Below are 14,252 nucleotides of genomic sequence, written 5' to 3'. Positions count from 1 at the left end.
AGAAGTGAGCATGATCATGCTCATGAGCATGCAAGAGGAAATGGAACGGATGGTGGAGCATATTCTGAACTTCAAGGGCTTAATCAAATGGAGAAGAGTGATCAATCGGGATAGAATCTCCGGAGCATGGCTACTGCAGAAGGATTATTTTGCTTCGAACCCAACTTTTCCGGATGATCCATGGTTTCGTCGACGTTTCACATGCAGAAATTATTGTTTTTGCGCATTGTGGAGTGAGTGGAAGCACACGATGACTACTTCAAGCTCACAAGGGATTGTTGCAGCCAACTTTCTTTCTCTGCTAAGCAGAAATGCAGGGCTGCTCTGAGGATGCTTGTGAAGGAAATATGCCCTATAGGCAATAATAAAGTTATTATTTATTTCCTTATATCATGATAAATATTTATTATTCATGCTAGAATTGTATTAACCGGAAACATAATACTTGTGTGAATACATAAACAAACAGAGTGTCACTAGTATGCCTCTACTTGACTAGCTCGTTGATCAAAGATGGTTATGTTTTCTAGTCATAGACATAAGTTGTCATTTGATTAACGGGATCACATCATTAGGAGAATGATGTGATTGACTTGACCCATTCCGTTAGCTTAGCACTCGATCGTTTAGTATGTTGCTATTGCTTTCTTCATGACTTATACATGTTCCTATGACTATGAGATTATGCAACTCCCGTTTACCGAAGGAACACTTTGTGTGCTACTAAACGTCACAACGTAACTGGGTGATTATAAAGGTGCTCTATAGGTGTCTCTAAAGGTACTTGTTGGGTTGGCGTATTTCGAGATTAGGATTTGTCACTCCGATTGTCGGAGAGGTATCTCTGGGCCCTCTCGGTAATGCACATCACTTAAGCCTTGCAAGCATTGCAACTAATGAGTTAGTTGTGGGATGATGTATTACGGAACGAGTAAAGAGACTTGCCGGTAACGAGATTGAACTAGGTATTGAGATACCGACGATCGAAACTCGGGCAAGTAACATACCGATGACAAAGGGAACAACGTATGTTGTTATGCGGTCTGACCGATAAAGATCTTCGTAGAATATGTGGGAGCCAATATGAGCATCCAGGTTCCGCTATTGGTTATTGACCGGAGACGTGTCTCGGTCATGTCTACATAGTTCTCGAACCCGTAGGGTCCGCACGCTTAACGTTCCGATGACAGTTATATTATGAGTTTATATGTTTTGATGTACCAAAGGTTGTTCGGAGTCCCGGATGTGATCACGGACATGACGAGGAATCTCGAAATGGTCGAGACATGGAAATTGATATATTGGAAGCCTATATTTGGATATCGGAAGTGTTCCGGGTGAAATCGGGATTTTACCGGAGTACCGGAGGGGTTACCGGAACCCCCCGGGGGTTAATGGGCCATAACGGGCCTTAGTGGAGATGAGGAGAGGCGGCCAGGGCAAGGGCCGCGCGCACCTCCCCCCTAGTCCGAATAGGATAAGGAGAGGGGGTGGCGCCCCTCTTTCCTTCCTCTCCTCCACCTCTTTCCCCCTTCTCCTATTCCAACAAGGAAGGGAGGGAGTCCTACTCCTGGTGGGAGTAGGACTCCTCCTGGCGCGCCTCCTCCCTGGCCGGCCGCACCTCCCCCTTGCTCCTTTATATACGGGAGCAGGGGGCACCCAAAGGACACAACAATTGATCGTTTGATCTTTGCCGTGTGCGGTGCCCCCCTCCACCATAGTCCACCTCGATAATACTGTAGCGGTGCTTAAGCGAAGCCCTGCGTCGGTAGAACATCATCATCGTCACCACGCCGTCGTGCTGACGAAACTCTCCCTCAACACTCGGCTGGATCGGAGTTCGAGGGACGTCATCGGGCTGAACGTGTGCTGAACTCGGAGGTGCCGTGCATTCGGTACTTGATCGGTCGGATCGTGAAGACGTACGACTGCATCAACCGCGTTGTGCTAACGCTTCCGCTTTCGGTCTACGAGGGTACGTGGACAACACTCTCCCCTCTCGTTGCTATGCATCACCATGATCTTGCGTGTGCGTATGAATTTTTTTGAAATTACTACGTTCCCCAACAGCTTGCACATGGTACTGCCGCACATGCCGTGGGTGAGATGGTCCTGATGGGGAAGAGCACATGCCTGAAGACTATTGTCAAGTTTGCCCGCGCTGTGGTGCAGGTGTTTGGAGCAGAGTATATGAGAGAACCAAATATGCAGGACACAAAAAAATTATTGGCTATTAGAGAGGCCAGAGGATTTACAGGAATGCTTGGATCAATTGATTGTATCATTGTATGCATTAGCAATGGAAGAACCGCCCCAAAAGTTTGCAGGGAATGTATCAAGGTCACACCAAAGAGGCCACCATCATACTGAAAGCAGTGGCATGAATTTGACATGCTTTCTTTGGAATGCCAGACTCTCATGTTCAGGAGGATTTATAATGGGGAATCGCGGCCGTGCAACTACACTGTCAATGATCGTGACTATAACATGTGATACTATCTTGCCGATGGCATCTATCCTCAGTGGGCGGCATTTGTTAAGACCATATCCGAACCATACGGCAACAAACAAAGCCACTTTGCAACAATGCAGGAAGTAGCTAGGGAGGATGTGGAGAGGGCATTCAGAGTGCTTCAAACTCGTTGGGGAATTGTTCGTGGAGCTGCAATGATGTGGGAATCAGAAACTTTGTGGTAGCTGGTAAAAAGTTGTGTTATTTTGCACAATATGGTTGTCGAGGATGACGGTGATGGTGTTGCGCAAACCAATGATTTGAAGCGCATGGAGAACAAGTTCAAATCCCTGAAAATCAAGATGCAAATCAGCTTATGAACTTTCTGCAGATGCATCGGGATCTTCGAGAGAATCAAGTGCATGCATAGCTACTCGATGATCTTGTGGAGAATACGTGGACTCACAATGGTAACCAATGAGCTAAAGTTTGAGTTGTGCACTTAAAAATAAATTTTATGTAAAAACTATGTATTTTCGATACAAATATTTGTTATTTACATGCGGCATTGGCATGTATGATGAACGTGCATGGATTTGAGAGTCCAGATATGAGGTATGTGGCTGTCGGCCATGAGATATGAGGGGTGGTCTGGACGCGTCCGCAGACGTAGAGGAAGCCGGATTTGCTAAGTCCGGGTGTAAATGCTCTAAGAGCAGTGGATCGATTGAGGGTAATTTTGATCATATAGATATGGTACGTAAAACAAAATAAGCAGGAGATATTCTTGGTAGATTTAGTGATCTCTCCTCCCAAGAATAAATTTTCTTGATATATCTTTCCTTATTCGCCTTCATGTTTTAATGGCGCTATACATTATTTCCTTATTTTTGCGAAAGAAAAAAGTTCATGCTAGCCCCACACGATCATGGACAAATCTTACTCCACAAGAGGTAAGAGTAATATTGTACCCAATATTGTATTGTTCGTGAAAAATTGACGGCTCACATCGATTTGGTGCCAGGCCTTGACCAGTAGCCACGACGGAGTGAATGCGCCTAGCCTGGCCTTGCCATGCCATGCCAGCCTTCCGTCGCCACGTCACGCCATACGCAGACTCACCAGCCGGAACCAACCAGTGCCTGTACGAGGAAAACGACAAGGAGACGCCGAGGCCGCCAGCGTGCGACCTCACCTGCTCTTCTTCCTCCTCCCCACACGAGTTCGGCTCAACAACGCCGCGCCTGAAAGCGACGGCGGACAAATCCGAGTTTTGCAGGGCGTCCTCCGGCCACCACACCACAGCCCGGAGTGGTCTTCTCTTCTCTTCCGCTATCGATCTCAGACAAATCCTCCGTCTGTCCGTGCCCGCGTGCGAATATACGTGAACGCACGCGCTGCTGCACTGGGCTAGTGCTGCTATAATACTATAAACAAGTGGCCTCCCTCCTCCTCGTCTCCTGCCCAGGAATAGGCGACGCGTCGGCCGCTGCTGCATGCGATGCGAGGCGCAGGGACGGCCGATAAGCTGGGCGATCCGGCCATGGCCTCTCTCGGTAAGGAGGAAGACGCACGGGACGAAGCTCCCTTCCTCTTCTTCTTGTAAACCCTTCCGGAGATTCTTGATGCTCCGCGCATCCAGCTTCGCTTAATTATCGCCCGTTGCTTTGCTTTTCGATGCGTGCGTGTGGCAGGTTGGTCGCCCTCGTGGACCTGCGGGCGGGAGGACGGCGGCGGGCTCACCCTCGCGTCGCCGTGCGTGCAGAGGGGTCTGGTCGACTGCGTCAATGTCGTGCTCCTCGCCGCCTACGCCTCCGCGCTGCTCGCGGCCTGCGTCAGGGGGCGGTGGGATGGACGGGGGAGAAGCGGCGGCGCTAAGCGGCGGTGGGGGGTGGCCGCCGTCTCCGCGTGCTGCGTGGGGGTCGCGGCGGCCTACGCCGTCGCCGCGTTCAGGGGCTCCGCGGATGCGGCGGTCACCACGGCTTCCGTCGTCAGGGGGTTGGTGTGGGTGGCCGTGGCGGCCTCGTTGCACGTCCAGCCGACGAGGCCGGCCAGGGCCGTGGCCGTTCTATGGTGGACGCTCTTCTCCCTGCTCATCACCGCGTACAATGCGGAGGTCCTTGCCATGGGCTATGGGCTCGACGTCGCCGAGGGTGTCGCGTGGGCGGTCAACTTCCTCCTCCTGCTCTGCGCCCTGGGCTCACTGCTCCGGCGGAGCCGTGGCTGCCAGGACGACGACGGCCTGTCGGAGCCCTTGATTGACAAGGCAGTTCACGACTCGGAACTCTACCGGACCGGACTCTTCAGCCAGCTCGCCTTCTCGTGGCTGAACCCGCTACTCCGCCTCGGCCGCTCAAAAGCACTGGACCTCGCCGACATCCCGCTCATCGCCGGCGAGGACTGCGCACAGCAAGCTTCACATAGGTTCTCCGAGGCATGGAGCCGCCACCGGCAGGACAAGGCGCAGAGCGGGAGATCCAACAGGCTCGCGCTCGTCCTGTGCAAGTGCTTCCTCAGGGAGATCATGATCGCCGGCTTCTACGCCTTCATGAGAACACTGGCCATAGCCGTCTCCCCTATATTGCTCTTTGCGTTCGTACGGTACAGCTACCAAGAAGAGAGGGATCACCGCTTTGGCCTGTCGCTCGTCGGCTGCGTCCTCGTCATCAAGCTCGTCGAGTCGCTGTCCCAGCGCCATTGGTTCTTCGACTCCAGAAGGACCGGGATGCGCATCCGGTCCGCGCTAATGGCGGCCATCTTTCAGAAGCAGCTCAAGCTGTCCAGCCAGGGGAGGAAGAACCATTCCACCGGGGAGATAGTCAACTACATTGCCGTCGACGCTTACCGGCTCGGCGACGCTCTCAGCTGGTTTCACATGGCGTGGAGCTCGCCGCTCCAGCTCGCCTTCGCAGTAGGCACGCTCTTCTGGGCGCTCCGGCTCGGGGCCGTCCCGGGTCTAGTCCCCCTGATCATCTTCGGCTTCCTCAACATGCCGTTCGCAAAGCTTCTGCAAGGGTACCAGGCCAAGTTCATGGTTGCACAGGATGATAGGCTCCGGTCCACGTCCGAGGTGCTCAACAGCATGAAGATCATCAAGCTGCAGTCATGGGAGGAGAAGTTCCGGAGCATGGTCGAATCCCTCAGAGACGCTGAGTTCATATGGTTGAGGGAGACCCAGATGAAGAAGGCCTACGGCGCCGTCATGTACTGGATGTCCCCGACGGTCGTCTCTGCGGTGATGTACACCGCAACGGCGATCCTGGGGAGTGCCCCCCTGAATGCCAGCACCCTCTTCACGGTCTTGGCCACCCTGAGGGTCATGGCTGAGCCAGTGAGATTCCTTCCTGAGATCCTGACAATGATGATCCAGTACAAGGTGTCGCTGGACCGTATCGAGAAATTTCTCATAGAAGAAGAGATCAAAGAGGGTGCGGAGAGGGCGCCTCCACATAACTCTGATATCAGGGTTCATGTCCAAGATGCAAATTTCAGCTGGAATGCGAGTGCGGCCGATTTGACGCTAAGGAATGTCAACCTTAGCATAAACAAAGGAGAGAAGGTGGCCGTCTGTGGCGCGGTTGGCTCAGGAAAATCTTCGCTCCTTTATGCATTACTTAGGGAGATACCTAGAACATCAGGATCAGTAAGTGACAGAAAAGTATATGCTCTTTATGCAGATGGAATGATTAAGTCATGTTCCTTTCTCCATTTCAGAAAAAAGAATGTTAACATTGTGTTTTGCAGGTTGACGTATTTGGATCACTGGCATATGTTTCACAAAACTCATGGATACAGAGTGGCACTGTCCGCGACAATATACTCTTCGGAAAGCCCTTCGACAAGGAACTGTATGAGAAGGCAATCAAATCTTGTGCTTTGGACAAGGATATAGAAAACTTCAATCATGGAGACCTTACAGAGATCGGCCAGAGAGGGCTCAACATGAGTGGAGGTCAGAAGCAAAGGATTCAGCTCGCTAGAGCTGTCTATAGCAATGCAGATATATACCTCCTGGACGACCCTTTCAGCGCGGTCGATGCGCACACTGCTGCAGTTCTTTTCTATGTAAGAGGGCTCTTAATCTGTAATACAGACAGCTTGTTTTCTGCCATGCAAAATTCTAATGTCAATGTTCTTACAGGATTGTGTAATGACAGCACTTTCAAAGAAGACCGTTGTTCTTGTGACGCACCAAGTCGAATTTCTGACTGAAACCAACAGGATTCTGGTAAGTTGATCTTCTGAACTTAGCTGCGCATAATTTCGTAAAATTGATGATCCTTCTATATCATAATACTCGGTGATTGTTTCAACAGGTAATGGAAGGAGGTCAAGTTAAACAGCAAGGGAAATACGCAGACCTGCTGGAATCCGGGACAGCATTTGAGAAGCTAGTTTCAGCTCACCAGTCCTCAATCACAGCACTGGATACCACCAGCCAAGAAAACCAAGTCCAAGGGCAACAGGTGCTCGATGGCGGTATAATGCCGAGCGCATTGCTGGCGACGCGGCAGGCCAGCGAGATCGAAGTCTCGACGAGGGGTCCTTCGGTGGCCCAGCTCACAGAAGAGGAGGAGAAGGGGATCGGCAACCTCGGATGGAAGCCATACAAAGACTACGTAGAAGTCTCCAAGGGCATTTTACCTCTCTGTGGGATGGTTACAGCTCAAGTGCTTTTCACAGTCTTTCAAATCATGTCCACATATTGGCTGGCCGTGGCTATTCAGATCAATGTCAGTAATGCTCTTCTGGTTGGGGCATACTCGGGGATCGCCATCTTCAGCTGCTGCTTCGCCTACCTCAGAAGCCTGTTCGCTGCTACTCTGGGACTCAAAGCCTCCAAAGCATTCTTTACAGGTCTAATGGACTCTGTATTCAAGGCCCCCATGTCATTCTTTGATTCGACGCCCATTGGAAGAATATTGACAAGGGTATGGTTACTTTACTGTATGGCTCCCCAAATGATGCAACCATAGCAAGCTAAATGTAATTTATGTAGTACTGATGAATCCCTGACCGAAGGTTTATCTCTTTGCAGGCTTCATCAGATTTAAGCATTCTGGACTTCGACATACCTTACTCCATGGCTTTTGTGGTGACTGGCGGCATCGAGGTGGTCACGACAGTGCTGGTCATGGGTACTGTAACTTGGCAAGTCTTAGTTGTAGCAATCCCAGTCGCAATATCCATGGTATATGTTCAGGTAAGTCGTCTCCTTTGCTGTACATTGATCCAAGCAATTAAGCCCAGGAAATTAATCCAGAGGAGATGACCGATGAAATGTGTCTTGTGAGTTTAAAATCTGATGCTTTGTTTTCAAATATTGAAGAGGTACTACGTGGACTCGGCCAGAGAGCTAGTCAGAATTAATGGAACAACGAAGGCGCCTGTCATGAACTATGCATCAGAATCGATTCTTGGTGTGGTGACAATCAGGGCTTTCGCGGCAACAGACAGGTTCATCCACAACAACCTGCAGCTTATAGACAACGATGCGACAATGTTCTTCCACACGGTTGCTGCGCAGGAGTGGATTCTTATAAGAGTGGAAGCACTACAAAGCTTGACCATATTCACATCTTCATTGTTCCTTATTTTGGTTCCTCCAGGAGTGATTTCACCAGGTATCTGCATAACCATTACAGCGAACAGATCCCTTTTTTTTAACTCTGTCTGCAGATTTGATGAACACTTGCGAAATATATCTCCAGGCTTTGCGGGTCTTTGCCTCTCCTATGCTTTAAGCCTGACCGCGGCACAAGTTTTCCTGACACGGTACTATTCCTACCTAGAAAACTATATCATTTCAGTCGAGAGAATCAAGCAGTATATGCACCTTCCATCAGAGCCTCCCACCATAATACCAGATAACAGGCCTCCAATTTCATGGCCACAGGAGGGAAGAATAGACCTACAAGATTTGAAGGTAAATATAATCTCCTTTGCACATAATCATGGAAACTGGGAATAATAATAATAGGTTGCAATAACTTGCACTTTTTTCTGAGCAGATTAAATACCGGCGAAACACACCACTTGTTCTCAAAGGAATCACTTGCACCTTCCCTGCTGGAAACAGAATTGGGGTTGTCGGGAGGACAGGAAGCGGGAAATCAACACTCATCAGCTCACTGTTCCGTCTCGTTGATCCTGTGGGCGGGAGGATACTTATTGACAACTTGGATATCTGCTCTATTGGTCTCAAGGATCTAAGAACTAAACTGAGTATTATCCCCCAAGAACCTACACTTTTCAGAGGAACTGTGCGCAACAATTTGGACCCCCTTGGTCTGCATTCCGATGATGAGATATGGGAGGTGAGAACAGGATGTTCCTGCAAAAAAGGATGCAAAGTAGTTCGAGAAAGGCGATAAAAAGTCTTACTAGTATAGTTCTGAAAAAGAATCATGTTAAATGAACGTTCTCTTATCATAATTCATAAGCAATAGGAGATCTGAGCTTTTCTTAAAGACAGATGAAAATAAAATGATGTACAATCTGATCATGTTTAATTTTACTAGATTGCTAGCACTTCAAGTTTCATGTATCTGACTAGACTACTTACATTGAACATTTCAGGCCTTGGAAAAGTGTCAGCTGAAGAGATCAATTAGCAGCACTGCTGCTCTTCTCGATACAGTAGGTAAGTATTACATAGATATTAAACATTCTATCAGAACAAAAGAATTACCATAGCAAATAATTTGAGTTACCGGAAGGTTAAAATGATTTCTCCCTCTGGCCTATGGCAGTGAGTGATGATGGCGATAACTGGAGTGTTGGACAGCGCCAGCTCTTCTGTCTCGGCAGAGTTCTCCTCCGTAGGAACAAAATTCTAGTGCTAGATGAAGCAACGGCGTCCATCGATTCCGCAACTGATGCAATCCTACAGGGTGTCATCAGGCAGCAGTTCACTAGTTGCACAGTGATAACCATTGCTCACAGAGTCCCAACTGTGACAGACAATGACAGGGTCATGGTACTTTCCTATGGTACGTTATACTTAAACAGTTCAGTCATGTATCAAGTGATGAAATCTCTGGTCCATTACCCATAGTGTCTAGTGATAAACTAGCAATGTCATCAAACCTGATCTAGTTATAAGTAGATAATTAGACTTACTAGATTTGATGACGAATGCTGATGACTTCTACAGGTAAGCTTCTAGAATATGACACACCCGTGAAGCTGTTGGAAGACAAACAATCAGCCTTTGCTAAGCTTGTGGCGGAGTATTGGGCTAATTGCAAGCGGAACTCCACATGATTCTATCATTCTGTGTCGGGGCATGATAGACAAGATGAGCGATTCAATCAAAGATTTTTGAGGTACTGAAAGATTGTTATCCCAGCTTCTTGAACTCCATCTGTAACAAGACTGACCTTGTCCTCCTCCCTTGCTGGTTGGTTCAATTACTGGAAATAAAGAAGGCATCAACAACAATGCAAGGTTGATGGAGAGAACGAGCTCAAGATGCATAGACTCGAGTCCTCCAAGACTAGCATGTCAACAAGGATATTGAGATTCATTGCGTAAGGGAATAAAGGATCCACCTTTAGTGTGATATATGGTACACCTCATATGTGAGTTCTACTGTTGAATAACAAGCAGAAAAGGAAGTGTCAAGATGCCAGTAGATTGGCCAAGGCATGTGACAAAAAATTATTACTGTGTACCTTGTCCTAAATAAGGTTGGCTGTACCGCGTGGAAGTGCATGTTGTCCACAATGAAGATAGTGCCAAGAACCTTTTAGGATTTTATGAGTAATTCGAAATTATTGAGAATCACTGGGTCACACAAAACATTACTATCATCCATATGTTCCTAATAGTTTTTCATATGTTCCTAATAGTTCTCCACAGCAAGAACTATTACTGCTGATACTGCGCAGTGGGCCGATCTCATTGGGTCACACAAAACATAATCACTATCATCCATGGCTGCCTCTGCACTGATTAATCTTTCCATACCTCAAATGATTGCGAGTTTGTGCAGTGTTTTTTCTTAAAATCCCTTTTCAGTGCCTTAGAGCATAGCAACATGTGCCCAGATTAAAATACCAAGCCACCAAACCAGTTTATTACGGGCATAGTTACAGATTTCTCCAATTAGTCTTAGTGGTTTGGGCACCTAACAACAGAAATGCTGAACATGAACAAGTGACAAATAGTAAAGTGCATCATCTTCACGTTTCAAATTCTTCAGCACTTTGAATAATGCACAACACAACGAATTTCTGAAATTTGGAATTGCAGAACCCCAGAAGGAGCAGTATCTTATGCAGGGGAAGTCGTGCATCCGAAATATGTTAAACAAAAGGTAGTCAGATTGTTTCCCTGATTTATCAAAACTACAAAATTAAGACAGAAGTGACATTAACAAGTTAATTCGTAATGAAGAAGAGAATATGAATTACAGTGAAGCTAAGGCAGAATCAGTGACAACGAACACAAGAAACTGCAGATTACAATACTGGTCCTGACAGAAGTACAGTAATTATGTCAGGAAACAACAAGCTAGATCCGTTTGGGTGTGGAGCATTGAACTATCAGAACTTTAACAGGATATTGGGAACAAGTGCCTTCCTCTTTCTGATTTCTTGACAAGGCGGTATATAGACATTTCTTAATTATGTGGAGGATTATAAGTCTACCCTGGACAGCAAATAAACAAGAAACTGATAATTATCAGGTGATTAGGCTCCATTGTTTGGCATTGTTGTGAGTAACTAACACTCGAACCAGCAATGCAGCTCTCTGCTTATAACCATCATCAACACTAGTTTAGCTACTGCTGTATCTTCCTCCTTGCCAACTTCAGAGTACTTGTATATATCTTTCTCCAGCAAATGAGTTTTCCTTTGGAAAAAGTAGGGGGGAGATCGAGCCAATAGTCAAACTATAGGGGATGATAAAAAATAAGGAAAATAATTCACCCCCAGATCTAAATTATTCGTCCACGTATTGTCAAGGCTACAGAGTCCAAACTCCAGACTACACTTGATAGTGCAACTGATGCATTTAGAGTACATCGGTCCAGGAATATAAGGTGTATTTTGTTTGGCCAAGACGAGGCTTTGACCAACAATTACTCTATAATATACAGGGCATAAGATAAATGTCCATAGATTTGTATTTCGAAAGTACTAGTTATTACCTCTGTATTAAAATATAAGACGTTTTGGTAGGCTATTTTAGCTTACAAAAACATCTTATATTTTGGTACTGAGGTAGTACGGAGTACTTGTGAAGGTGAATTTATATCAAGTAAACCAAGACTAATGGAGTAATTGTTGAGCAAAGCCTTCTCTTAACCAAAAAATACGCATTTCTCGAAAGGGGAGAAGTATTGCATCAAGCCATCAACTAAGCAATGAGACGGACTTTACAGTAAACGAGCAAACAGTCTAGGTGCTCCAACCCTAATTCTCTGTCAACAACCAGTCAACAGATTCCTTACAATTCAAAAAAAAAGATTCCTTACACAGTCCGGCACAATCCGGGCGTCATTCCACTAATAATGCAGCTACTCATTCCGATGACCACTGCAACATCCAGCGGATTACCAACGGCGCCTAAAACGTGAAAAAGGAGCAGTAATCCTGCCAATTTATGGTGAGTAGGAATATATGGGGGCATGCCAGGACTCCTCAGGAGCAAATTTCCCCAAGGAAAAACACGAGGGAAACCTAGTTTGGGATTGGGAGATCCAGATTACCTGCCAACTTCAAACCCGCGCGAAATTCTGGGGTTGGAGAAACGCGAAGAGCATCGCAGCGGCGGCCATCCGCTTCCTGCATTCGCCCTGCGGCAAATCTTTTCCGAGAGAAACAGAGAAGCGGAGCTGAAGAACACACAGGGGCGCAAATCCTATCTGACGCCCATCGCGTCAGATTGTCAGCCAATCGCACAGGGCGAGCGTGGTGGACCGGCTCAAGTTGAACAGCACTACTATGCCTTTTCCTTTTCTGGGTTTTTCTTTGCCAGTTTTCTTCCGGTTTGAATTCCTTTTTATTTTCCCTATATTTTTTATTTTCCATTTATAATGACGTTTTCTTCTACGTGATTTTATAAAATACAGGGAAAATATATTTTTAAATCCATTATTAATATTTTTCGATACGCGATGAATATTTTATCAAACTTCGGTAGCAGGTACGAATCAATAGCCTCAGAAAACTTAGTTTTGCGTGAACCCATACTTGAATTTACTAGAGCTAAGCACACAAGAAACATTTTTAACAGATATAGTAAAAATATAATAAATTTGTACTGATTTTTAAAAGAACATGAACACATTTTAAAAGACATAAACATTTTTGGAAATAGATCAAATTTTTTTTCAAAAGTGCACAAACATTTTTAAAACAATGTGGTCACTTTTTAAATTATACAAAACATTATTAAAATAGAGAATATTTTCATAATTACATAATTTAAAAAAAATCATGAACACTTTAAAAAAAGAAATGGCCCCTTCTCTAATATTAAATAAAATTTATTTAAAAATGTGGGGAACCTTTTCTTTAAATAAGTGAATAATTTATTTTAACTACATAAATATTTCTTAATTATTTTTTTACATTTTAGATAAAAGTATGGAAAATATATAAGGAAGCCGAAAACCAGAAACAAGAAGAAAAAAAAAAGCTAGAAGCCAAAGGAGTATGAACAATGCATGCAAGAAGCCGAACTGGGTCGGCCTAGAATCTACCACATGTGCATTTGCTCGACTAATCATCACAACGTGTGATGAATAAGAGCTCTTCCTCTGGACCCCCGAGAGGCTGAGATCGCCCCTCATTGCCTCTCTCGTGTACATGCATGCAATGCCAACGTGTGTTGCTCTGGCGCTCCGACTTTACACCTTCCCCACCAGACCACCACTATGAGAGCCACTAACGGTCGTTGGCCCCATATCATCCCAGCCCACGACCACAACGAGCATGCCGCTTGCTTTTGTCAGTTCTTCCTGTTGTTTTTCATTGCTCCATGGATAATTGTATGTCTGATGGGCATATGGGAATGTGGAGAGATTCTGGCCGATGGATATCTTCGCGAGTGAACAACGGACGGGCTTCTGGATATGTGCATGGATCTGGATGAGCTATCCCCGTCCCAGCCCGCCACATTGCTATCTTGATGGAGAAGCACAAAAGACATAAGTTTGGACCGGTTGAAGAAAAGAATAACTAACATAAAAGTGGGTGGAAGAGAAAATAGGGAGATTGTATTGGACTTTGGAAGGAACAATTGCCGTTTTTCTCCTCCGAAAGTCCAGAAGCACAGAGAAATTTAAATTTTTTACAGTAGATAAATTCGAACTTTCAAAGTGATAGAATGGCCCTTTTTAATTTCAAATAGCACATGAGGGTTTATTTGGAGTATTCTAATTCAATTCAATTCATTTAAGCTGAAATTCCATTAAACCAGAGAAAATGAGTTAGATTAGAGTATACCAAAACAATCCTCTAGAAAGATATGTGTGGCTTGGTAGAAAGTCCCTCCAGTTTCCATCTGAGATTTCCAGCGGAAATTCGCAGGGACACGCACCTGCCTAGTTGTCTCGGTCGCCTGATTGCCTCATATCCGCAAAGTCATTGGATTCTGCACGAGGGCACAACAATTTTTAAGTTTAAGTTTCAGAAACTTATGATTTTTATCGGTTGCAGGTTCTAAAACTTGACTCGTACAAAGATTCATAAGTCAAAACTTACCGAAGTTTTAAAAGCTCGTCAAAACATATTTAGGATGGATCTCATCTGAAAGCCTTCGTCACCAGAAACACGAATATGTGAAA

The 14,252-nt window shown here is 45.8% G+C and overlaps 1 protein-coding gene across 3 annotated transcripts; it reads left to right on the top strand.

Moving 5' to 3' along the window:
* The first annotated feature begins 3,632 nt into the window (after positions 1 to 3,632).
* On the top strand, positions 3,633 to 10,237 carry LOC123170290 (ABC transporter C family member 8). 3 transcript variants are annotated; one of them, XR_006485128.1, is made up of 13 exons: positions 3,633 to 4,008; positions 4,147 to 6,095; positions 6,197 to 6,517; positions 6,594 to 6,680; positions 6,769 to 7,383; positions 7,491 to 7,655; positions 7,782 to 8,076; positions 8,164 to 8,378; positions 8,464 to 8,769; positions 9,032 to 9,095; positions 9,205 to 9,444; positions 9,609 to 9,780; positions 9,883 to 10,237. XR_006485128.1 is itself a non-coding variant. In XM_044588122.1 (12 exons), exons 1-12 carry the CDS (start codon positions 3,954 to 3,956, stop codon positions 9,716 to 9,718), a joined length of 4,422 nt encoding a protein of 1,473 aa, XP_044444057.1. In that variant the 5' UTR covers positions 3,633 to 3,953; the 3' UTR covers positions 9,719 to 10,237. The 3 variants fall into 3 exon arrangements, 1 of the variants encoding a protein (XP_044444057.1); XR_006485126.1 differs by having other exon boundaries at positions 9,880 to 10,237; XM_044588122.1 differs by having other exon boundaries at positions 9,609 to 10,237.
* Positions 10,238 to 14,252: the final 4,015 nt, after the last annotated feature.

The sequence above is a fragment of the Triticum aestivum genome, chromosome 7D (genome assembly GCF_018294505.1).
Source record: "Triticum aestivum cultivar Chinese Spring chromosome 7D, IWGSC CS RefSeq v2.1, whole genome shotgun sequence".
NCBI lineage: Eukaryota > Viridiplantae > Streptophyta > Magnoliopsida > Poales > Poaceae > Triticum > Triticum aestivum.
The sequence above is the reverse complement of the archived record's forward strand: the minus strand, read 5'-3'. Positions and strand labels throughout refer to the sequence as shown.